The sequence below is a fragment of the Myotis nattereri genome, assembly GCF_964212035.1.
Source record: "Myotis nattereri genome assembly, chromosome: 12".
Lineage (NCBI taxonomy): Eukaryota > Metazoa > Chordata > Mammalia > Chiroptera > Vespertilionidae > Myotis > Myotis nattereri.
The window spans coordinates 21,935,229-21,960,264 of record NC_138087.1 but is presented as its reverse complement, the minus strand read 5'-3'; the positions used below and the strand labels follow the sequence as shown (position 1 = coordinate 21,960,264).

The following is a 25,036-nucleotide window of genomic DNA, read 5'->3' as shown; positions in this document are numbered from 1 at the left end:
GAAGAAAAGGTTGAGTAGCATTTAAAAATTTTAGCTGAATCTATAATACTTTAAATCCCTAAAATCAAAACAAGGAAGCAAATATGATAAAATGTAAACACTTTCATTCTTGGTAGTGAGGATTTGAATGTTTGTTATCATTCTTTCCTTTGTGTTTTCCTGTACTATTTTTTTTTTTTTAGAACTATCAAAAGGGCACAAAGCAGGCATATCACAATGACAAAATGGTAAATGCCTAGTACATATATAAGATACCTGTCATTACTAATCAACTAAATGCAAATAAAAATGAGGTATTATTTCATCCAAAGATTTTAAAAAACAACTGGGGGGTGGGGAGGTAAGAGATCAACCAAAGGACTTGTATCCGTGCAAATGAGCATGACCAAAGGACACAGACAATAGGGGGGTGGGGGCATGTGCTGGGGGGCAGGAGCAGGTGGGGGAAGGTCAATGGGGAAAAAAGGAGACATATGTAAAACTTTCAACAATAAAGAATTTAAAAAAAAAAAACTGCCTGGCCAATGTGGCTCAGTGGTTGAGCCTCGAGCTATAAACCTGGAGGTCACAGTGCGATTCCCGGTCAGGGCGTAGGTTGCGGGCTCCATCCCCAGTGTGGGGTATGCAGAAGGAAGCAGATCAATGATTCTCTCATCACGGATGATTCTCTCTCTCTCTCCCTCTCCCTTCCTCTCTGAAATCAATAAAAATATATATTTTAAAAAAAAATTATGAATTCCCAGTACTGGCAACCACGTGGGGAAACAGGCAGTATAAACTGGTACAATCTTTTTGGAGGAAAGTTGGTGATGCATTATCAAAATTTAAAATCTATATACCTTGACTCACCTACCTCCCATCTGGAAAGTTAACATAAAAAATTATTGGAAAACCATAGGAATAAATGTCAAGGCCTCGGCTAGGTGACTCGTTTGATCTGAGTATCGTCTGGTACACCAAAAGGTTGCTGGTTCGATCCCCAATTGGGGCAGATGCTGGAGGCATCCTATCAACATTTCTGTTTCTGTTTCTGTTTCTCTCTCTCTCTCTCTCTCTCTCTCTCTCTCTCTCTCTCTCTCTCTTTCTCTCCCCCCCCCCCCCGCCCTTTCTCTCTAACAATCAATGAAAACATGTACTCAGGTGAGGATTTAAATAAGTAAGGGTCAAGGATGTTCACATAGCATTATTCATGTCAAATTCAAATGAGAACAATCTGTATGTCCAAATAATGTATAACAAATCTATATTCAACATAATACCATACAATTCAGCTTTAAAAAGATGATATTCCATCTGTGCAAGGGTAAGAATGTCTAACTGCGCATCAGTGCTTTATCCTCAGCTCTGTACAATTGTGCAATGTAATTTCTCAATTTCTATGATATTTATAACAAAAGCTCTTTTTACAAAACACTGTGAACTACCTGTATTATCATCAATGGGCAATTATTTATCCAAAGACTCTTTTCAGACAAGTTACAGTCCCAAAAATGAATACAGCACTACAAACAAGAGTAAGGAGAACCACAAAGTATAAGAGAATAAGAGGTTAAAGCATTACAATATATGTTATTAGGAAGAGAATGAACTAGAGATTCTGACCACATGCACACAAAACAAATGTTTTAAGAGAGTATGATTTTGTATCACTGAACAAGAGAAATTCTCTTTCTACATGTCAGCTTTTTCTCTCAGGAGTAAAAGCATAAGCTAAAACAAAGTATAAAGACCAAAGGAACAAAATATAGAAATCTATATTATTTCCATTAGAGCAATGTGAAGCATTATGTTTCAAAGATCAAAAATATTCTACATTCTGGTCAAATAAATTAAAATCTAATAAAGTTCAGTAATATATTGAGTCCTTGCTTAATTTTGTAATTGGTATAATTGTATTTAACGTCTCCCCCCTCCAAGTTCTCTTTTGAAAACTTAAGTCACTAAGAGATTAAAAAAAAAAAATTCCCCATCTTAGAACTATAAAAGCTGTTTTAAGTAGGAGTCATCTGTAATAAATGACCAGAAAAGAGAGCGGAAGGGCTAAGGTGGGTCCATTGGAAGGCCACTGGAAGAAAACTTCAAGGAACCAAGAGAAGGAACAAAGGATCTTTAAGGTAAAATTATGAAATTATGATACCCCTACCCTGTCTACCTCATGAAGGTCATGCTAAAGAGGGTCCCCTAAAATAATAGATGTAAAAGGCTTCCACAAAACACAGATAACACAGTATAAAATGGGCTGCATAGGATGGATATTAAGTATACAATATATCCAGTAAAACCAAAGTTTGGGACTTCCTTTTCTGAAAAATATTGTTAGATAATTCTTACACTGGAATTTACCCAGGCAAATGCCTTGAAAGATTTATCTTTTCTCTTTCCATTAAATGAATGTTTTGTTAGCAACAATAATGGTTTTTAAAAATCAGCTTCCACATATTAAGAGGGCAGTTTATATGTGCCAGGTTGTATGCTGAATATTTTATACTTAGAGGTTCTCCAAGTGTAGTCTGGGGACCCCAGGATCCACAAGACCTTTTCCAGGGATTGGCAAAGTTAAAATTATTTTCATAACAACTCTAAAACATTAGCTGCCTTTTTTCACTCTCATTCTCTCCTGAGTGTACAGCAGAGTTTTCCAAAAGCTGCAATGACATGTGATAACACATCAGACTGAACATAGAAGCACATAAGAGGATCCAGTTGTCTTCTATTAAACAAAACATTAAAGAGACACACAAAAAATAAAACAATGTCACTCTTTTTCCTCTTCTTCTGTCTTAGAATTTGTTTAAAATGTCTCCACTTCTATATCTAATCCGGTAAATATTAATAGATAAAACTTGCACAGAAAAAGCTCTTTGGAGTCCTCAACTTTTAAGTGTAAAGGGGTCTGAAGACCAATAATCTGAGAACACCTGATTCATATTCAATCAACTTCTGAGGTACTGGTTCTGTTCAATCATCATTCCCTTTACACAAATGAGGACACAACTGAGAAAAAGACACAGAGGTGACTTGCTCACGATCACACCAAACATCTCTTAAATCAGCATTTGAATACAAGTCCTAACCTTAACTCCTCACCACTGAGCAGTTCATGATAGTTCAAGATCACTTTTAGATAGCTACATGTTAATCCCTGTTTAAAAGGCAATGTTCTATACTGGGTCTTTACTCTTTGACTTTCAGTCTTAAAGCATCATGACTGCTCATTGGAGGGCTTTAAATATATAGAATTAACTTTTTCTAAAAATCAAACACTGCCAAAATAACCCCCATCACCACCAGCGCCTTCAGCACCCTCTAAGAAAACTACTGATAGGAGTTTTACTTATATACATACACGCATAAATATGTTTATCTGGTTAAGCACATTTTTAAATGGATCACACTGATTTAGTAACTAGCCTTATTTCACTTAATTTATCTTGAAGATCTTTCTGCACCTACAAAGAGATTTACCTCTTTTTGTATAGATTACCATCATTTATTCCTACTCAATTGAGGTCCCCCTTATGGCTTACTATTAAAAAAACAGTCACAAGAAATATGATGTGCCTTTGTGTAGTTGTGAAGCCATATCTGTTAAAAAGAAATTCCTAGAAGTAAAATTCTGGGTCAACGGGTATAAACGTTTACAATCTTATTAGATTTTGCCAAATGCCCTCCAACATGTCTGTGCCCAATTTACATTCTCAGTAATACCACATGAGAGTTCCTCCAGAAACTGAGTTTTCGGGTGCCTTAGAAAATTACACTTAACGTTGCTTCAAAATGCCAAGTAATAAAACTGTTTTCACTGGTCATCTTAATTCCATAAAGAACTCTACACAAATCTTATAACACTCACTGAGTGTATCAGTATAGTTTTCCATCTTTATTTTTCCTTACACCTTTTAAAAATACCTCAAAAGAGAAAATACACCAGGTGCATACAATATCTGCAACTAGTAAGCCCTCAAATTTTAGATACCCTGATAAAAAGTTATTCAAATTATTTCAGAACACAAATCAGAACGACACAGTAAAGCTGGGTCAAACACTTAAATCAAAGGAAAGTTATAAATGTGGATTTATTATGCTTTATCTGCCCACTCAAAGGACTAAGGCTACAAATAAAAAGCTATCAATTCATACCACTGGCCAAATTAGCTTACATAAAATAATAAGCAACAGATTTCATATCATAAATGTCAGTGGAACAGATTGTAATAGTAAGGATGGCTGTAACTGAAAAGAAAGTTCATTCAAATTCACATCATACTGAAAATGAAAACATTAATATTTTAAATGAAATGTTTTGAATGTGACTATTCATTTTAGTCATATCAGACTATTATAAATCTTTGGTACTAACAAGATATGGTCTTTTTATCAAGTAGATGTTTTTAAAATGCATTATACTCTGACCTGCCTATTCTGGATACTCTAGGTTTCATCATTTCATCAAAATCTCTCTCTCTCTCTCTCTCTCTCTCTCTCAATCTCTCTCTCTCTCTCTCAATCTCTCTCGACTTTGTGTTAGTAGTTTTAAAATTGAAAGTTTCCAATACATCTTTGGGACAGAGTAAAACCTCATTAAATCAAGTCCAATTAGCTCAATTCTGAAATGGCATATGTAATTCTCATTGGACAACAAGCTGATGGTACTATAATTTCTTCCTCTACAAGTTCTCATAATATTACTGTGAAATAAAGGAAATCAACCTGAAAATCAATTCACTTTTTCAAACCAAAGATTTATAAAACTAAGGACTCATCCATCTTCGTGGCTAAGGGGTTCATCCTCAGTGCTAAGGTCCACTTCTGTTTATCTGCTACCATATATAGTGAAAGTGACTTAACTTATTAATAGCCATTCAGGGTTTAGAATATGTGCATTCCCTTTAAGTATTTTGTGACTCAGATTTCTCACAAAGCCATTTTTGTAGTTTCTCCCATTTTCGATCCCAACACTTACAGGTCTATAATATCGCAAATATAGCACCGTAAGAGGTACAGAAGTCGACTTAGAAATGCCTGGCATTCTTATTCTGTGCCTATTCTTATCAGTTTGAAAGACATTATAGGCCAAAAAATGAGTCCCAGGATTAAGTGGCGTGTTTGGTGTTAAATGAATTTACAACTATTCCCAATGAACAGGGAAACCTTCCCTCGCAATCTGAATCATGTGTAATTACAGTATGACAAGGTCTCTCCTGGGCTATGTAAGCTGGCATTTTTCCCAGGACTTGTCACATCATGGGAAGCACACATACAAATAAAAATCCAAAAATAAACATTTTAAAACAATGGCTTATAGACTACGTAAAGAAACTCCACAGTTGAGAATGAAAATCGAAGGGCCCAACGGACAAGCTGACATCTCACCAGAGACATCTGGGAAGACATGGTACCATCAAGTGGCTTACCACCCCTAGCAACAACTCCCAGGTGTGGGCTGTGTGGGCAGCACCCTCACATGCCCCCAGGCTGGACAGAAAACCATTAGGTTTGAGGAATAAAGGGGCACATCACCACACACACCCACTGCAGCAGAGAATGGTGGTGAAGTACGGGGAGGTTGAGCATCTTTAATTGCATAATGCCAATTTGTAGATGGTTAAGGCACCTAAACAAAGTTATCTTAAGAGCTACACATCCTCTACCAACTGATTAGTTTCCCTGACTCAATAAACATGGTTGTTGTTTTTTTGTTAAGTATTATTTCACCTCGAAGTGAATAGCAGCCAAACAGTCATAATAGTGTGTACCAGGGATCTTAGAAGATGGTTTCTTTTGTTTAAATTCCTCTGCAGTGGCTCTATGGGCACATGGAAAAGGGAGAGGGAGATTCCAAGAGGCATCATACTCAATCTCTTAGAGTGACAGAAACTTGACCATACTCATCCTTATCACAGTTTTGAGGAAATGTGAATATAATATCCCTGGCTCTATTTTGATAGAAAATGCTAGCAAAATCTAAATGTCTTTCCCTATAGGCCATGCATATTCCTCCCCATCTATTAGAAACTGGATTCATTTATCAACCATCCAGCAGAGCCCATCAAATTCAACTATTCAAGTTTTCAAAAGGAACTATAAAACAGACTACTAAAGGCAAAACATACATCCTACATCGCAGTACATGAGCTCTGGAAACAAAAGTAAGCGTTAACACAAGCCTCTACCACCTCTAAGGCACACAGCATTTCTCTTTATTCCGCCCCTGAATGTTCAATAATTTCCACGTAGCTCTAAGCAGAATGGATTTATTATGATGTGACCCTAAGAAGCTGCAGGAGTTCTAGATGCCAATAAAGATTACGGATCAAATGGAGGATAACTACTAACCATTGTGTCCACTTAGATAAATAAACCTGCTCACAAACAAAGCACCTTATTGTATTTACATTGTTGCCTCCACTAATCCAACTAAAACAACCAGACAGTAGCTTTCCAGAAGCTGTGGGGAATAGAAAGCAGGATTTCTCAAACTCTCTCTCAATTTCTTTTAAAAGAACACCCGGTTTCTTTTCTTCAAGACTGTCTTATCCTTTCTGGAAAATGTTTGGGAACCCAGGGCTCAGCAGGATTACGCAAACTAGAGACCACGGCTAAAAACCAAGGTGGGGAGGGACTGAAACACCGGACAAAACATCGTTCCTCTGAAAACTTAGACTGGACCTTTGCAGGGACCCGCTTCCCTTTACAGATCACATCGGGCAGACATCTCATTTCAGAAGGTTGTTCAAAATCAAATGAGCAGTTAAGTGCCATTGGGGATTGTGGATGAGAAAACCCCCCAACTAAACATAAAATCTTGACCATGTAGGCTGGGGGTGGCTAATCCACAAAAGGAAAAAGTCTGTGACAACTGGCCATTCAATGCCTCCTATACAGGAAGGAAGGCAGAGAAGACCCCAAAGAGAGGCGACTTCTCGAGAAGGAACAATAACTACGTCCCATACATTCTCTGCCAATAACACAGGTAAGTCACCCATTTCTTGGGGGGTGTAGGGGGGGTAGCTCAAGCTGTTTATTCCCTCCAGCCCCACTCCCCACACCCAACAACTAATTGCACCTTTCCCACAGAACCCGCGGCTAACCCCAGAGGACCGGTGAGGGCTGGCGGAGGATGAATAAACACTCGACACCTGACGGTGCTTTCTCTTCGGTGACTTTCTCGCAGCCGAAGCCGCCTGCACGGGCGGGAGCCCGGACCTCGCCAGCGCGGCGCCGTGCACCCGGGTCCCAAGGCTCCGCGGGCGAGCGCGACTGGGGGCGGGGGGGGGGGGGCGGGGAGAGAGGCAGGGAGAGGGGCAGGGGACCGCCGGGTCGAGCGATTGTTCCCTCCGCCGGCAAAGACATTTTTTATCGAGCTCCTTTTGTACTCGAGCCCTACCTCTTTTTGGCCTAGGGAAGCTTTCGTGCAAGTGGAAGACGACTTTCTCCACAAAGTGCTGGATGTTACTGTGCTCCGGGCCGCGCACGAACACCATCCAGTCGTGGGTGAAGCCCTCCACGGTGGGTTTTTTCCTCACCTGGGCGCGGTGCCCCAGCTCAAGCTTCACCTGCACGGCACACTGCGGGCAGCGGGAGGAGAGACAGCCGTGAACGACAGGAAGGCGACCCGTTCGACCCTGCACGTTGCGCCTGACATTTTTTTTTTCCCCCGCTTCCCTCCTGGAAACGCACATAAAAGGCAACGGCGGTGCCCTCTGCATCCACGTTTCACGCGCGTGGGCGCGCAGACTCCACACCCCCAAAGACACCCCACCAGCCGGGCCCCAGCATCGACACCGGCCTGCATTGTAACGGAATGTTACCCCCATTAGGAAGGGGGTCCGGGGTCTGGGGGAAGAGGGAAAAGCACACTCAGCCACGACAAGCACGACAACAAATGCATCGGAAACAAATCAGAAGACTATTCGGAGACGATGCCGGGGCGGTTTCCCGGCGTGGGAGGGGAGGTAGCCGGGACTCGGAAGGGGGTTCGGGCGAGCCCCCTCCTTGAAAGTACCCCGGCGACAGGCACACGCCGAGGAAGTCTTTGTGTACGTGTGTGTGTGCGTGCGTGTGGAGCGCTGTGCCAGGCTGAATGGAAACTACAGGCAGCCTCCGCCGATGGGCACAAACTCCCGTGCTCCTATCCTGGGGTTCGTGCACAACAAAAATGAGACCTGGTCACACACACGTGCACGCCCGCCCGCAGGAACACGCCGAGGCATCCATAACTTAAGGCACCCCGCACCCTCCAGCGCAGAGCCCCACGCGATCGGCGAGGCCATCCTAACCGAGCCCCCGCAACACACTTCCAAGAGCCAAAGTGGCCCCAAAGTACCTCCCACCTCCCCCCCCCCCCAAAAAAAATGAAATTCAGAAAGGCAGGGCGACGGGCGGACAGCCACGGAGCCTGGGCTGCGCGCAGCCCCGCGCGGGGGCAAAGTTGCGTGCGGCCCCGCCGCTGTCAGCCCGCACACTCCGGCTCACACACGCGCGCCGCGGAGAACGCACCATCGTAGCGGCCGCCGAGGCTGCTCACCGCGTCCCCGGACTGTGCCCGCGGCTCCCGGCGGCGGCGGCGGCTGAAATATGGCTGAGTTATTATTCGCCTCCTTCCACCGTGTGTGAGTGTGTGTGAGTGCGCGCGTGTGAGCGAGAGTGCGCTTCTTGCGATTGCAAAGAGAGGCGAGGAGGGAGGAGGCGCGGGGGGTGGAGGGGGGGGGAGAGAGAGAGAGAATGTGTGTGTGCGCGCGCGCGCGCGCGCCGTGGGGGGGGGGGGGTTGGAGGGAGGGGAGCCGAGGCTGAGGGAGAGGCAGCAGCTCCCTGCAAACCATACCAACATTTTCTAATTGAAACCGCTGAGCGCTGGCGCTGTCTGGGCTGCGGTGGCGGCACGGGGCGAGGGAGGAAAGGTGGGGGGTGGGGGGAGGATCTTTTATTATTATTTTTGCATGTACTTACCGAGCTAGCCATGCCTGGGGGCTCGGAGGTTTGCTGGGGTGTTGTGAGGTACCCCCCCTCCCCGCCCCCCTCAGCTGTAATTCATGAAGAGGCTGCTATGAATGAGAGCGCGCCCAGGAGCAGAGGGTAGATGGCGGACATTCTCTGCCTTTTTCCCCCCGCGTTCGCTCGCTCGCTGGGTTATTAAACTCAGCCCCAAAAGCAAAAGCAGCAGCGGCAGCAGCAGCTCCGGGGCCGGAGGATGAGATTCCGGAGCATGCGCCGTGGCGGCTGGCACCCGGGCTCCCAGCCTCTCGGGGCGGAGGGAGGGCGGAGCGCGCGGGGAGGCCGAGCGAGCGAGCCAGGGGGAGCTCGAAAGAGCCAATCGCCGGCCGCCTCCGGAAACCCGGCGGCCGGCCGCGCCGCACTGGAACGCCCCGCTTAAAGTAACAGGTTCCCGCTGGGGGTGGGGTGCGCAGGGTGTCTGGGCGGGGAGGGGGCGTTGGAGTGGGGGGAGAGGCCGGCTGGGGAGCCACCCCTGCCCATGTGTAAACTCCCTTCGCCCTACAATAAAAAACAGATTAAAACTGCTGGAATGTAGCCACTGCCCAGAGCCCCCAGCAGCCGGAGAAGGGGTGTTAAATCAAGTGTTTGGCGTTAGTTAGCACGCTGGAGGGAGGGAGGGAGGGGCTTTCTCTTACTTTCCACCACGTCTTTTTGTGGTTTTGTGCTGACAAGGCAAGAACTCTCACCCAAACAAACTTATTGAAGGTCTGAGCCAGAGAAATACCATCCTACAAATAAGCAGGAATGAGCGGTCGCTGAGACTGTTATAACCGGCAACAATCCCCTGGCCCCCTTCCCCATCCACTCACAGGCGCCGGCCCCCGCGCTCCCCACCCATCTGCCTCTGCCACCGCCACCGCCACGGAAACGATAAAGATGAAATGAACCGGAGAGAAAGGAGAATGCTATTTCCTTCCAAGGGAACGCCTCCCGCGTCGGTAGTCCACGGCGGGGAGGCATCCCAAAGCCGTGCCCAGGTGAAGGCGAAATACCTGGGCGCGCCGGGTGCAGACCTTCCGGGAGGGTGCTTGGAGTGGTTTCCTTCGGGATGTTTTCCCTCCTTTCAACCTGCCGGGTTGCATCAGAACGCGGAGGCTTGTCCTCTGAGGAAGCGAGGGGCAACTGGGAGCCTTAAAATATCAGATCAAGTGTCTACTGACTGTAATGTGCATCAATTGGATTCTACTCTTTAGGCGTATTGGTGACAGCCAACGTAATCCCATCTCTGCGCCTTAATCCGGTTAGGTTCCCGGAGTGACAACCAGTCGCGGACGTGTTCCCGGAGGCGCGCGCCTGCAACGTCCCCACTCGGGTTGTTTGGTCTCGGCGGCCGGGGATGGAACAGCTCCGCCACGCGTGGGGCGGGGGGAGGAATACTGACTAGCTTCCTTTAGCAACGCAGACAACCTTTACAAAGGAAACGGATAAGATCTAGACAACTGATTTGAAAGTGAAAGATGGGTGTAACTTAGGTTCGTTAAGTAAAGATCCTTGCATCTCCCTAGCTCCCTTTCTGCCGCCTTGATCTTCTTTCTTTTCTCCTTCTTTTTCCCCCCTCGCCTTCCAGTTTCTTTCTGAATCTTTCCTTTGGGTTCATACTCTTTTCCCAACCTTCGCGCTTTACTTGCTGCTTTTCTTCTTTCTGGCTCACCTTTCTTGCTTTCTTTTCATTTTTCTTTCATAAAAACCACAAAAGCACGTCGTCTTGGCCCTTGGGTTAAAGAGAGTAGTGTAACGGGAAGGAGTGTAACGGGAGGAAGGCTACCTGGAGCATCCGGGGTCTTATTTGTTAATTTTCAGCCCTCCCAGCTGCTCGCAAAAAAATATATATAATGATAATAATAATAACTCGAATCAGACCCTCCACTTACAACCAAGAAAACTTCTCTGGCTTAGGGACCCCAACTTCTCCCATCTCTCTCTCTTGAAATTTAGCACAGAGAGAACGACGGAGGGAGAAGCATTTTAATCCAAGGGCTTAGATTTCTCATCTGACCTACATGTACACGGATGCATATCATGCACCTGTAGGTGTGTCTGTGCATGCATATGAGGACTAAATATATATACACGTAGGCAAGCTGGGTGTTAGGAGCGACATGAAGGGTGGACCTGCTTGCTAAGCATTATTGCATTTTTTATAAAATAAACAAATTGGAAAGAAGCCCTTTGGTGTAATAAGATTGGAAACTGACGGCCGTCTGGATGTGCCATTAGCAAAGCCATTTTCTATAAGGGCGGCAACCAGGAGGCAGCCAGAGCAGCTCACCACACAGGTGAAAAACAACAATCCTGTTTTTATTTTAAGTTAACTTCAGGGTTTGACTAACTTCTCTTGAAACTTTCTCTTATAACTTGTACTCACGCTGAGGAACTGATGTCTCCTTTTTGTATTATGCGTTTGCTGAATTCAGGTTTATTCCAGGAGTCACCAATAAGTCATAGAGTCAGAGAGGGTCTTTTCCCATTGCCCCTCCTTTCTAGAAGAATGTTTTTAAGACCGAATGTAGGGGTAATTTTCATTATCCCGACCCTGGAAATACAGATTCCGTCAGTAGATGGCGCACAGAGCCCTTCCACCGACGTCCTTACGTGACCTCTTTTAGAACAAAAAAGACCAGGAGTGGGGCGAGATGAAAAAAAATACATAACCCTGAATACCCTAGAATAGATTCAACTTTCGGGTAAATATATGCCAGTCTGTCAAGTTATTGTTTATAACATTCTAACAAGCTATTAATTAAAAACAATCAAAAGAGAATCATAAACAGGTTAATTTTGTGTTGAGCATATCTGAAGACGTTTGCACTTTAAATGCGGTACAAATGTGGAACAACCTTTTGAGTACTTGACAATGTAATTGTCGATACTGTTTTGCAAATAAATTTTAAGGCAAACCTCTTCCATACTAACTACCAAAAATATTAAACATGGAAGTGATGAGAAATAAAAGCCATCTGTCTATCCAAAAAAGCAATTAGCTTACCAAAATTTGTACTGTAGGACAGCACAATATGAAGCACCAGAGGGCTAGTTTTGAGGAACAGGAAACAAAAGCAATTGACCTCGTTATAGCAAATAAAATGATGAAGAGTAGAAGAGGACAATGTGTGGGACAGGTCTTAACTCCTGATCACCACCACCCTCATTTTGGCTCCAGCCTTTTTATTGGCAATTGTCTTGTTCAGTTTGGAAGTTGAGGAAAGTTTGGATGTTTCTAGCACAAAATAATGCCTTTAGAGAGAAACTATGGTGTAAAGAAGCAACTGTTTTTCCTATTAAAATTGTATCTATTTGTTGTGATAGATTACTGATGTATGAACTCAAATAATCAAATCAGTAAAAAAATAACCATTGCTCATGCATGGGGTGGGGGGATGATAATGGGACAGACACTAACCAGATATCTTGCAAATATTAGACTCAGAGTAATTAATGGTATACTTTTTCTGTGTACTTCACCCATGTGTTCATTCATGTGCCAAGCACAGAGTCAGGCTATAAGAATATAAGAATGGCAGGACTATTTCCAGAGATAAGAAATACAGAAAGCTTTTTTAAACACCAGAGCCTCTTCATGTGTAAATTATTCCCCATGAGAAATGTAGGCAATGCACTTATACATTCAGAAGACAAGAGTGCCTCCACCATACTTTATTACTTTAGTGGGCTGTATCTCTAATTTAATGAATAGCACCTAAAGGCCTTAAAATTAATCAAGAATATTTTGTAAGACCAACAATATGAAGATAAGTATTGGAGAAAAGTTGATATAGTATGATTGATAAGGTCTTCCTAAAATATATGAGAATGCCAGTCGAATATTTATTTATAGAAAAAATACATATAAAGTGCCCCCCCAATAATGTATACACACTTTAAATAATTACAAAGGCAGTATTTATTAAAATACATTTCATTTTCAAAATTGAGTTATTAGCTGTTAAAGTATGTGCACAATTTTTGGGACACCCTGTATTAAATTGAAACTGCTTACTGTAAAACTATCTAAAAAGTAGACCATTTAACTATATCTTTATGTATATCTGGCAACTCTTCAAAGTCTACTGCCCAATTTCCTATTTTTAATAATGATGTGACTTTCTTGATTTTCAGTGGAAATTCTGTTTTTATATATGATTTCTCTGCTCCCATTTATATATTATGAATGGAAAGTTAAAATAATCACTTTATCCTAAAATCATAGGCTATATTTTTCCTTATGCTGTAAAAATGGAAAAAATAGCATACCAGGCCTATGAACTAATATAGACAGGGCAAACTTCAATTAAGACTGCGATAGAAACTTAGGAAGTAGAAATTACTTCCTTCGGTGTATTAAATGGTCTGAACAGTAGTTTGAAAATAATACTAAGCCTCTAAGAAGTGAGTGATTTACTACCTTCTGGTAAGATCAAGTGTCCTGATTGGGTTAAAGTATTTATAGTCATTTCTGAATAATCCATGAGTATAATGTCCACTTTGTACATAATCTACAATGACACAATTTATGTGTGGGGGTTTTTAAATGTAAATTTATGTTAGAATCGATAAATAGATAGATAGATAGATAGATAGATAGATAGATAGATAGAAAATGCACATGACTGCATCTTTTTGTCATTTTCCATTCATATTTTTCTCACAGAGAAGTTTATTAGCTCATCGTATCTCTTTTGGACCCCACTTTCTAACTTTTATTAAGAGGTAGAACGCTTTGGCAAAAACAAACAAAACAAAAAAAACTATTGATCTAGGGAGCAATATAAATTGATAGGGAAAAAAAGGAATAATCATTTACTAGTGCTGAATGAAAGGAACTCCTAGAGGCGATTGGTAATTATAGTTCTACGATGTATTTTCTATGAAATTGAATATAGGAATGTTAGTGAAAGACTGTCTTCTAACTGTAGTGGTAGCAATTTGGGGAAATTTCAAGTTGTAACAAGGAGATAAAAATCACTTATGAAGAGCAAAAGAGCTTTACTTATTTCCATACAATTAGACCCTTAACATATATTATTTCAATCGCTTTGCTTATGTTTCATGATTTTGACATTTTGGTTTTACTATTAATTCAATGTATTCAATTAGCTTTTATTGGCTCTCCATTGAAGGTCAGCCACTCTTCTTGGTCCTTTGAAATCAGGCTACAAATATAGGATGTCTTTAACACTCTCATTTATTTCAAGGCATTTCACAATTATTACCTTGGAGTTGACAGGTTGTTACGAAAAATGAAAGATGTTATTAAGCACATAACAATAAACCCTTGTTATTCCCCTGTATCTCTACTTAAGAAAGAAAAATGATTTAGGCATGACATTGGCAGTTTCCCTAACTTAAAAAAAGATTGTTGAAATTATGAAATTATTTACTATGGTCACAAGCAACTACTGAGAGGTTTTCCAAATCAAAAATTCCATTTTCAAGGGCTCCAGTGGTCAAACTTGGGGCAACTTGAGTCTTAAAAAGAATCTGTGTCCATAATGATATTTTTAAAAAGATAACAAGCAGGTAAAAGCAAAAGCTTCTCCTTACAGAAAAATATCAATATATATAAAAGGAATCCTAGAACTTAAAAATCGTTATTTTATAGTCACTAAGGTAGTAATAGATTTAGTCAAGGCTCATCAATATACAGCATGCTGGAAGTACGGAAAGTGAAAGATTTTTGGAAAATACATTATTCACAATGATACAATGCTTCATTGCATCTCTCCACAGATTACATATCAATTACAAAGGGAGAAAAGTGTCTTTACAGTGAAGAACCAGTGGCACCACTTGACCAAGTGGTTAAGCTTAACATCACCAGTAATGGGAAGAGCTGACATCACGTGCCTCTTCGGGTGATGTGATAAAAACCACATAGCACCACCTGTGTAGTGTTCCTGCCGAAGGCGTTTGAATCTGTGAGAGAAACCACACAAATCCAGATCACATGGGACATTTTACAAGATAACTGTCCTGGATTCTTTCTTTTTTTAATATATTTTATTGATTTTTTACAGAGAGGAAGGGAGAGGGATAGAGAGTTAGAAACATCGATGAGAGAGAAACATCGATCAGCTGCCTCCTGCACACCCCCTACTGGGGATGTACCCGCAACCAAGGTACATGCCCTTGACTGGAATTGAACCTGGGACCCTTCAGTCCGCAGGCGGATGCTCTATCCACTGAGCCAAACCGGTTAGGGCTGTCCTGGATTCTTGAAATATCAATAATATAAGCAACAACCTCTTCCCACCCCCCCCAACCCCCCAAAAAGTGAGGAAATGTTCAAGCAACTAAAGAAACATGACAACTAACCATCATGCTTAATACTTAACTGGATTCTAGATCCAAAAACAAAAATCAGCTTAAGGAAATTCAAACAGGTGCCATATATTGATGATACTGTAATACCAAGGTTTTATTAACCGGATATGCTGGTGGTAGTGTGGTTACACGGGAGAGTCTCCTAGTTCTTAGGAAACACATACTGAAGTGTTTAGGAAAGTGTCGTAATCTCTATAACTTACTCTGAAGTATTGTGCATCAGTCAAAATAATGAATATGTAAATTACATATAAATATAACTTGAGATAGAAAAGAGAGATAAAGAAAATGAGTAGAAGTGATCACTGTATAACCTCTCTGTAGATTTATTTTTCAAAATATACCTTCTAGGAGAAAAACGGATCCTCAAGATTCAGAACTAATTTCTGAAGTCATAGTTCAGTATATGTTTCTTCAATAGTATTCTTTTCTATTTTTTTTTAAAAAAATGCTTAACAAGGATAAAAGTAGGGAAAATGGGAAGAAGAAAATATTATAAAGGATTTTATTTTAAGGAGAAGACAGAAGGTTAGGATTGAGGAGGCATTTGAAGCTTTATATTTTCCCTTTCTGCTCACCATCAAAAATAATTTTTTAAAAAAATGATAATAGAGTGATGGCATCTGGTTGACTGATATCTTTGAGGTCTGTATCTGTGGGTGATCTCAGCTTTTCTCTGACAATGAAGGGCGCCAAAAGGGAGCAAGACACAGGACATGGGTTTGGCATGCCCTGCTGAATTAGTGATAATATTTTCATGTGAATGTTTTTTCAAAAGTAGATGCTGCGTGTGAGCGGTTTCTCTCATGAGATTACAGCAATTTAAAGGTCATTCAATTCTACAGACCGCTTAATTGTGCCCCATTAAGCCTTTCTCAAAAAGAAGTGTGGTGGTGTGGGTTGTTTTTTTTTTTTAATAGCATTCAAGGACTGCCAATATCAGCATTGTCTAACTCAGAAAGATTATTTTTTTCATGGCTTTTATCACTGACCCAGCGTATAATGCACTGCCTTTCCCTTTTTGTTGCTCAAGGGCAGCTGGATGAGTAGCCTGGGCTCATGTGGAAACCATCTAATGCTTTTATTCTCAGTGAATATTTTCTTTAAAGGTCACCTACCTCTGACACCTGTCAGGTTAGCACTCTTCAGAATCAGGAATAGGACCTTTTCTTGCTCAAGTAGAGCCAGTACCATGTCTAAGGACCGAACAGCAGTCTTTGAACAGATAGCAGCTTAAGAGATTGTTCCTCAGGCTCTCATTTTAAAGCAAGCATCCTTATGGGGAATTTTCTGCCAACCAGGTACCAGCGGCAGGAATGTGGTAAGAGCACAGAAAGTGGGAACTGGGTAGAGAGCTCTGTGTTTCTTTTCCCAACTTGAGGGAGAACGCACAAAGGCACCACTCACTCCTTCGAATGTCGGTCAAGGGGAGGGGAGGTCAAGAAGTGAAATAAGTGGAGAGAGAGAAAAAAATCAGGCCCCAAATAAAGAATGAATAAACAATATAAACCCAAACCACTTTAAGAAAGAAAAACCCAAACTAGACCACAAAACAAATGTATGGGAATTATAAATGCAATAACTCTACTGTGGGAAAATCCTTTTTACTCCGGGGGGGAAAGCTTTTAGAGACAGACTTTGATTTTTACTCAGCAACCCTAATGTGGCAGCGATAATTGCGTATAACGTAGTCCATATAGTTCCTGAATTAATTCGTTGTTTTACTGTGGTTCTTACCCAAACTGTGGTTATTCTGTAAACAAAAGGCACGAGAAGTGTCTTTTGGAGATGTTGGTCCCCTTCACTTTTCCTTCCATCAAGATGTTGTGTTCTATTATATAAACCTATGTTTAAAACCGTGTACTGATTCCACTGTATGGGTAATGTTTTGATTTAGAGCTGAGGCGATGCTCTGACTACACGCCAAAACTGAAGTTGAGCCTTGAGGCAATAATCATTTTCACATGGCAGCAAAAAATATGTAAATCCAGCTTCCAGGTCACAACACACAATATCCCAAGTCATTTTGTCTCCCTTGATTCGTCACCTTATGCTTTGCAGAGTTTGCAGCTTGAGACTCAAGGCTCTGAATTTTGTTTTATTTTGAGAAGAATGGAAAGAAGTTGTGATTCCTCTAGTTCAGTGGTTCTCAACCTTGGCTGCACATTAGAATCACCTGGGAATCTTTTTAAAATCCTGATTTCTGGGCCTCATCCTCCGGAAATTCTGTTTCTTTGTTACTAATGTTGTGGCCCCACCCCATAACCAAGAAACAGAATTTCCGGAGGATGAGGCCCAGAAATCAGGATTTTAAAAAGATTCCCAGGTGATTCTAACGTGTAGCCAAGGTTGAGAACCACTGATCTAGTTCTAATTAAGAGTGAAACTGACACTTCCCAGTGGATAAAGTTGCTTCTGCTTCTAGATTCATTAATTTATAAAACTGTTGAAGGAATACATTAAAAATATGAAACAGAAAAGAATGTTTTCCTAACATTATAGGTGTATTGAACAAACATTTATTGTACACCTATTATGTAAAATTCAGTGGAAAGCCCTGGCCGGGTGGCTCAGTTGGTTGGAACATCCTCAGGTACACCAAAAGATGCCAGGTTTGATTCCCAGTCAGGGCACATGCCCAGGTTGTGGGTTTGATCCCCAGTCAAGGCACCATTTGGGAGGCAACCAATCTGTTTCTCTCCCACATTGATGTTTCTCTCTCTCTCTCTCTCTCTCTCTCTCTCTCTCTCTCTCCCCCCCCCCCCAAAAAAAAAGGCGCTATAAACATATCCTCAGGTCAGGATCAAAAATATTCAATGGAAAGACTATTTGGGTAGGGTGATAGTGGTTAAAGGAGGAAGAGATAAAGAGGAAAAAAAAGACACAGAAAATAAATACTTGGAACCCTGTAGAGAAATAAAATCTGTCAAAAGGCAATTTTGAAAAACTTGCAAGTACTTAATATTTGAATTCCTCAAGATGATATATTTCCTGGATTAAATCTACTTGTTATATAATAAGAAACAATACGAATAAGATATTGTGGGCACAATTAGAATTTCACAACAACTTGGAAATGGAGACGTATGGGCATTGATCATTACACAGGATAAATCAGACTAGAAAAGCTTTTAGAGATCACACAGTCTTAGAATTTCAGAGGTAGAAGGGATATCATTCATTGATACGTCTCATTTTAGAAAAGTTAGATAAAAGTAATATCTATATATAATCTATATATATAAAAGGCTAATATGCAAAGTGTCCCCTCCGGAGTTCAACTGGGAGACCAGGAGTTCTATCGCTCACTATGATGTGCACTGACCGCCAGGGGGCGGCACAGAACAAAGGAAGGCCCCGGTCAGCAACCCGAAGGCCCCAATTGGCCCTGATCTCCAGCCAAGTCTGGGACTCTACCTGTGCATGAATTCTATGCTCTGAGCCGCTAGTATAGGACACTGTGAAGATGCACCCAACTTTATTCTTCCAGTTGAGATAAATTAGAACATTCCTGGTTCTGATTTTATTATTCTTTCGCCCGCTACTCTACTATTTAAGCATATCAGTCTCTCTGAAAAGCTGGCTTTGTGTTTCATGGGCAGAAACTTTTGAAAAATTATGTCTAAAGGTAATTGCCGAGGCTTTATTGTTTAACTTTACATGTTAGGAGGTAGGAGCTCATTGAACTCATATGAACATATATATGAAACATGCTACAAAACAATATTAAATCTATCTTAGAGTATTTTTTTCTGTTTAAAAGGATTGACCAAAATACAAATTGGCTCAGCTAATTTGACATTAATTCTTAATGTCAAAGATAAAATGATTTAACTCTTGGGTATAAGAAGCCCACTTGGCAACACTGGGAAACATAAGTAATTCTGAGCCATGCACATTTCTCAGAAAGGAAGCCCTTTGACATCAAGAAGTTGTCTCCAGTTGGCAGGAACAGCAGACTTCCCAAAATAAATTTGAGGCATCATATTCTTTTGTAGCAATAAAAAAAATCATTTCAGAATAATTTTTTATTAAGCTACTAATAAAAAATTTATTTAATTAGAAATAAAGACCACCCAAATGTAACCATTAAACCAGATGCAAAAGTGGTATTTTTTAAATCCCCAAATCAGTTTTCATGTTGGTATTGTTTTGTTTTGTTTTTCTTTCAGTGCAGTGAATACACATAGTTTTCTCAGTACTTATTCTCCAAAACAATCACGGTAAAACTAAAAGTCTGGCTTTGTTGAGTCATGGCAGTTCTCATCTACAAGCCATTTAAAAGCCATTTTCAGGAAAGAATACATTTTCACAAAGAATAAAATCATTAAAAAAAAAAAAAAAGGAGAGCCCTAGCCAGCTTTTCTCGGTGGTTAGAACGTCGGCCCTCAGACTGAAGGGTCGTGGGGGTAAGCACCTCAGGTCAGGGTAAGCCCCTCGGTTGAAGAGCTCCATCCCCGGCCCTGTCAGGGTGCATTCCGGAAGCAACCAATTGATATGCCTCTCTCACATCCGTGTTTCTCTTTCTGTCTCTCCCCCACCCTTCCGCTCTCTCTAAATGTCAATGGAAAAAATATCCTCAGGGGAGGATTTTTAAAAAAGAAGATTATATAAGAAGTGTGTGTGTGTGTGTGTGTGTGTGTGTGTTTGGGGGGTGGAATTAGTAATTGGAAAATTTAATATAAGTATGTGAATTTCTTCCTTCTCCTGAAAAAGAAAAAAGATCTGGCCACCCAAAGGCTCACATATCTGAATGACAACACAGAAGACTCCTCAGGTCCTCATTAGTCTAGGTAATCCTTCTCCAATTACCTACAGTTCTCTGTCTATTGCATTCATTTACTCAATGGGCATAGCCCTTGAGACCTTTTATATGGCAGTAAAGAGAATCTTATCCCTAGGATCCCATTGCTGATATACAGCAGATGTGGGTAGTCAATGGTGGGCAAACTATGGCCAGCAGGTCATATCAGGCTTTAAGTCTTTTGAGCTTAAAATAAACCAATAAATAAACAAGTAAATAAATAAGTAAAGCTTTTAAATTTTAAATAATTAAATAAAAACTTTTCAACATATTTCATGACGTAAAAATTATTTGAAATTCAAATTATTGTGTCTACATATAAAGTTTTATTGGAATATAGTAAAACCCATTAGTTTACTTATTATCTATGGCTGTTCTTTGCACGAAAAAGGCAGAATGGAGTAGCTGTGACAGAGATCATATGGCCCACAAAGCCTAAAATATTTCCCTTCTGGCCTTTACAGAAAATGTTTGCTGACCTGATTGGTACCATTACTGTTCAATAGGAATGTAATATGAGCCATGCATGTAATTTTAAATAGTCTAGTAGTCACATTTTTTAAAAAAGAAAAAGAAACAGATAAAATTAAGTTTAATATGTTTTATTTAAACCAACATATTCAAATATTATCACTTCGGTATGCAATCAATATAAAACTTATGAATGAGATAATTTACAATCATTTTTCATAGTAAATCTTTGAATTCAGTGTCTGTACAGTAGCAGTATATCTCAAATCGAATTGGCCATGTGGCAAGTGCTCAGTAGCCACAATGGTGCTAGCAAATTGGAAGGACAGCACAGATTTAGAACATGAGGATATTCCTAGGAGGAGGCAACAATTTCGCAAAGCAATTAAGTCCATTTATATAATAAGGTGCTCAGGGGTATAGGAAAAGTGGAGTAGGAAGAAATGCCTCTAGGCTTGAGTGTGAAATGTAGTGGAGTGAGGAAATGAGAGTGGGCTCTGAGGAGGGAAGGTACTGGGCTGCCTCGATGAATAGAGCAGAAGACATATGGGAGAAGAAAAGATGATTTTAAGAATATTTGGGGGGAATCTATAGGTCTTATTCATGGGGTTCAAAAAACCCCTAAAGATCTTATTTTTTGGTGTTAGTGAAATATTTTTAAAATTAAATTTATTGGGGTGACATTAAATAAAATTACATAGGTTTCAAGTGTACAATTCTGTGATACATCATCTGGATAGTGCATTGTGTGCCCACCACCCAATGTCAAATCTCCTTTGTCACCATATATTTGACCCCCTTTATCCCTTTCCACCTCCACCCCCTTTCCCTCTGGTAAGCATCATGCTGTTAATTTAAAATATTTAAGTTTGCATGGACTTCACTCTTTGTCAAGAACACTGCTCTAGCCCTAGCTGGTTTGGCTCAGTGGGTAGAGCGTCGGCCTTCGGACTGAAGGGTCCTGGGTTGGATTCAGGTCAAGGGCATGTACCTGGGTTGCAGGCTCCATCCCCAGTAGAGGGCATGCAGGAGGCAACTGATCAATGATTCTCTCTCTTCATTGACGTTTCTATCTCTATCACTCTCCTCCCTTCCTTTCTGAAATCAATAAAAATATATTTTTTTAAAAAAGAATACTGCTCTAGATTTGAGCCGCAAGGATTAAAGCTTCAAAATATTAACAAATATTTTAAAGGAAGGGGCTTTTAGTCAAAAAGGTGTGGGTAGGGAAAAAATCCCTAACCTATCTCTCTTTTCCTTTCCCTAGATAGAATGTGGGAGTGAACACTTCTTACTGCCTTCTCCACCAGTCCCCACTCCCCTCCATTTGAGAAAGGGTGGCTAGTCTCCCGCTCACTGGGTCTCTCATTTCTGGCGGAAGAGTGCAATGTTACCAGCCACTGGTCTACACTCTCTTGTCCCTCCGTGCTGTTAGCTGCGGCGCAGTCTCTCCCTTTGTGCTCATCCCACCCCTTTCACATTCTCATTCGTGTAGTAATAGACATACAATTTGAAAGCAATACAGTAATTACTATAATGGAGGTTTATTTTATTGAGGTGTAATTGACATATAACATTATATTAGTTATAATGGAGCTTTGTTTAAAGTAGCATAACAGCACCCAGGCCGGGGAGCTCAGTTGGTTAGAGCGTCATCCAGATACACCAAAGTTGTAGGTTCAATCCCCGGCCAAGAATTAACCAATGAATGCATAGACAAGTGGAACAACAAATCTCTCTCTCTCTCTCTCTCTTTCTCTCTCTTTCTCTCTCTCTCTCAAAAAAAAAGTCAATAAATAAATAAAATAATAAAGTAGCGTGAGAACAGGAGAGTTAGCGGGTTAGAAGACTTTCTTCACAATCAGGGGTCTTCGTCTGCTACTCACATCACTTTATATAATACCATTTTGTCATTCAACATTACTATGGAAATGTTACTTTTGAGTATGTATTGTTATATGTGAAAATTAGATGGTAAAAACTTGACAAGTCAGAATTTTTATATGCGTATTATAAATGTGGAAATAAATGAGAAATGTACTTTTAGAAATCCCTAAGATAATGAAAGCATTGCTTGGACACTGAGATTATGCCCAAGGTAAAACATGTTTCCTAATTTTTTAAATTGAACAAACACTTATATATGCCAGACACTGTTATAAGTACTTTACAAATATTAACTTTTTAACCCCAATAATACTTCCATGAGGTTGAGATACTATTATGTCCTCCGTGTTAGGCCTGAGTACTCTGAGGCACTGAACGATTAATACCTTGTGGAAGGTCACTAAGCTACTGGGTAACAAAGATCTAGGGCAGTGGTTCTCAACCTTCTGGCCCTTTAATACACTTCCTCATGTTGTGACCTAACCATAAAATTATTTTCGTTGCTACTTCCTAACTGTAATGTTGCTACTGTTATGAATCATAATGTAAATATCTCATATGCAGGATGGTCTTAGGCGACCGCTGGGAAAGGGTCGTTCAACCGCCAAAGGGGTTGCGACCCACAGGTTGAGAACCGCTGATCTAGGGTGACCCACTGTCCCAATTTGCCTGGAAGTGTCCTTTGACAAGTCCTGCATCCCCAGTAGAACTCTTCAGTCCTGGGAAAATCAGGATGGGTGGCCACCCAAAAGTTTAAACCCTGGCAATCTGACTCCAGACTCCAGACTCCATGCTACTAAGGTGCTCTCGCCTTCACAATAATGCAGGGATAATCTAATAAGTGTGGAAACACCTTATGTAAAAATAGATCGAACAAAAGCAACCCCGAAACCTGGGCCTTTTACACGATGCTGCACTTGGAAGATTCACCTTCGGCTCACCTCGTCTTCTAATAAACACTCCAGAATGTGCTAGGGTTAATTTGCACCAATTGCTTGCAGCTGTAGAGCAGACATGGTAATTGCAACGTTTCCAGAAAATCAGACAGAGGGATGATTGGAAATTCCCCACGAGAATGGCAAAGATGTCTCACTCTTCACAAGCGGGGACTGTGGCAACCTGAAAAGTCTGTCAGTCCAACTGGGAGCATGCCCTGTTGTTTCTTGCTTTGTCTGGCTGTTTCTGTAAGTTTCTGTATCCATGACCATGAAGGAAACTTTTTGTTGTCTGTGTCTATTGGCCTTTTCCCCTCAATCATCATAATTGCTTTGTCATGAGACCACCACACTAAAAAAGAACCTCTGGCCCTAACCAGTTTGGCTCGGTGGATAGAGCGTCAACCTGCGGACTTTCAGGGTCCCAGGTTCGATTCCAGTCAAGGGCATGTACCTTGGTTGCGGGCACATCCCCAGTAGGGGGTGTGCAGGAGGCGGCTGATCGATGTTTCTCTCTCATCTATGTTTCTAACTCTCTATCCCTCTCCCTTCCTCTCTGTAAAAAATCAATAAAATTTCTTTTTTTTAAAAAAAAAAAAAAAAGACCCTGTGACAAGGCCAGTGATCAGAGAACAGAGAGGATGGGTGGTGTCCCATGGGTTATGGGGACATATACCCTAAAAGCTGGTGAAGGAGGCAGGTGGCAGTAGGAAGCCAGGTAGAAGAGAGTGTATTGACAGGCCCCCCCCACCCCCCGTCCAAGTTTCTGCCCTCCATTACCTCCCAAATCATACATGGTTGCAGCCGAGTGAATAAAATTTTCAGAAGATGCTTCAAGGAGTGGCCTGTTCCACATTGGCATTCCATAAGAGCATCCCCACCCTCCACCTGTCTGCTCCTTCTCTGGCCCATGCCAAGTACAGAAAGGAGCATCAGAGGAGCAGGGTGCCTTTCTCCCCTCCTCATCTCCTCACTGCTACAAAAATAAGTGGGAGAGAGAACGGGAGAGTGAAAAACTGCTTACTATGAAAAAAAAAAGTTTTTTTTAAGTCCCTAATCCAGATTTAGATTTTCAAACTAAGACCAAGAAAATGCACCCAGTCTGTGAGGAAAGCTCAGGGACGGGGTCCACAAGAAGTGTACGCTGAGATGAGACTGAAGGGTAAGAATTTGTCACATGGACAAAAAGTAGGGAAATGGAGAGAAAACGCTTACCAGATATTCTCCCCTCAGCCTGGAAAGCCACTCGGCAGGTGGCGTGGAGAGGTACTGAGACCCGAGAAAGCACAGGTGCTCAGTAGCCTGAGGGAAGCAGAGTGGTGGGAGGAGGAGACCTCCCTTGAAGGGCCTTGTATGTCATGCTAAGAACTTTAAGTTTGTCTGTGCCAGTGGAAAGCTATTGAAAGAGTTTTGAGAAGAGGAGTAACAATCAGATTTCATGTTAAAAAGATCACAGTGTGAGAATATTAGTCAGAGTCCTAGGGAGTGTGCCATGCAAAGACATGGTCAATGGTGAACTAGTTACTAAATGCACCAGGAAAAAAAAAAAAAAACTTTGAAAGATCTCCTGGAAAGGAATTGCAAAACTAATAAAAACAATAAAAAGATTGAAACATATCAAAGA

General features: G+C 41.3%; 1 protein-coding gene across 2 annotated transcripts in view; it reads right to left on the bottom strand.

The window, feature by feature from the left end:
* MLLT3 (MLLT3 super elongation complex subunit) overlaps nt 1–9,247 on the bottom strand; it is a 260,184-nt gene extending 250,937 nt beyond the window's left edge. Inside the window, exons 1-2 of one of the 2 annotated variants that reach the window (XM_081103498.1) lie at nt 8,950–9,247; nt 7,388–7,568 (exon numbers count right to left, since the gene is read on the bottom strand). In XM_081103498.1, the coding sequence (XP_080959624.1) occupies nt 7,388–7,568; nt 8,950–8,961 (193 nt within the window). In that variant the 5' untranslated portion in view covers nt 8,962–9,247. Of the gene's footprint in view, nt 1–7,387; nt 7,569–8,499; nt 8,735–8,949 lie in introns of those variants that run through there. The other variant, XM_081103499.1, reaches the window with a different exon arrangement.
* Nucleotides 9,248–25,036: the final 15,789 nt, after the last annotated feature.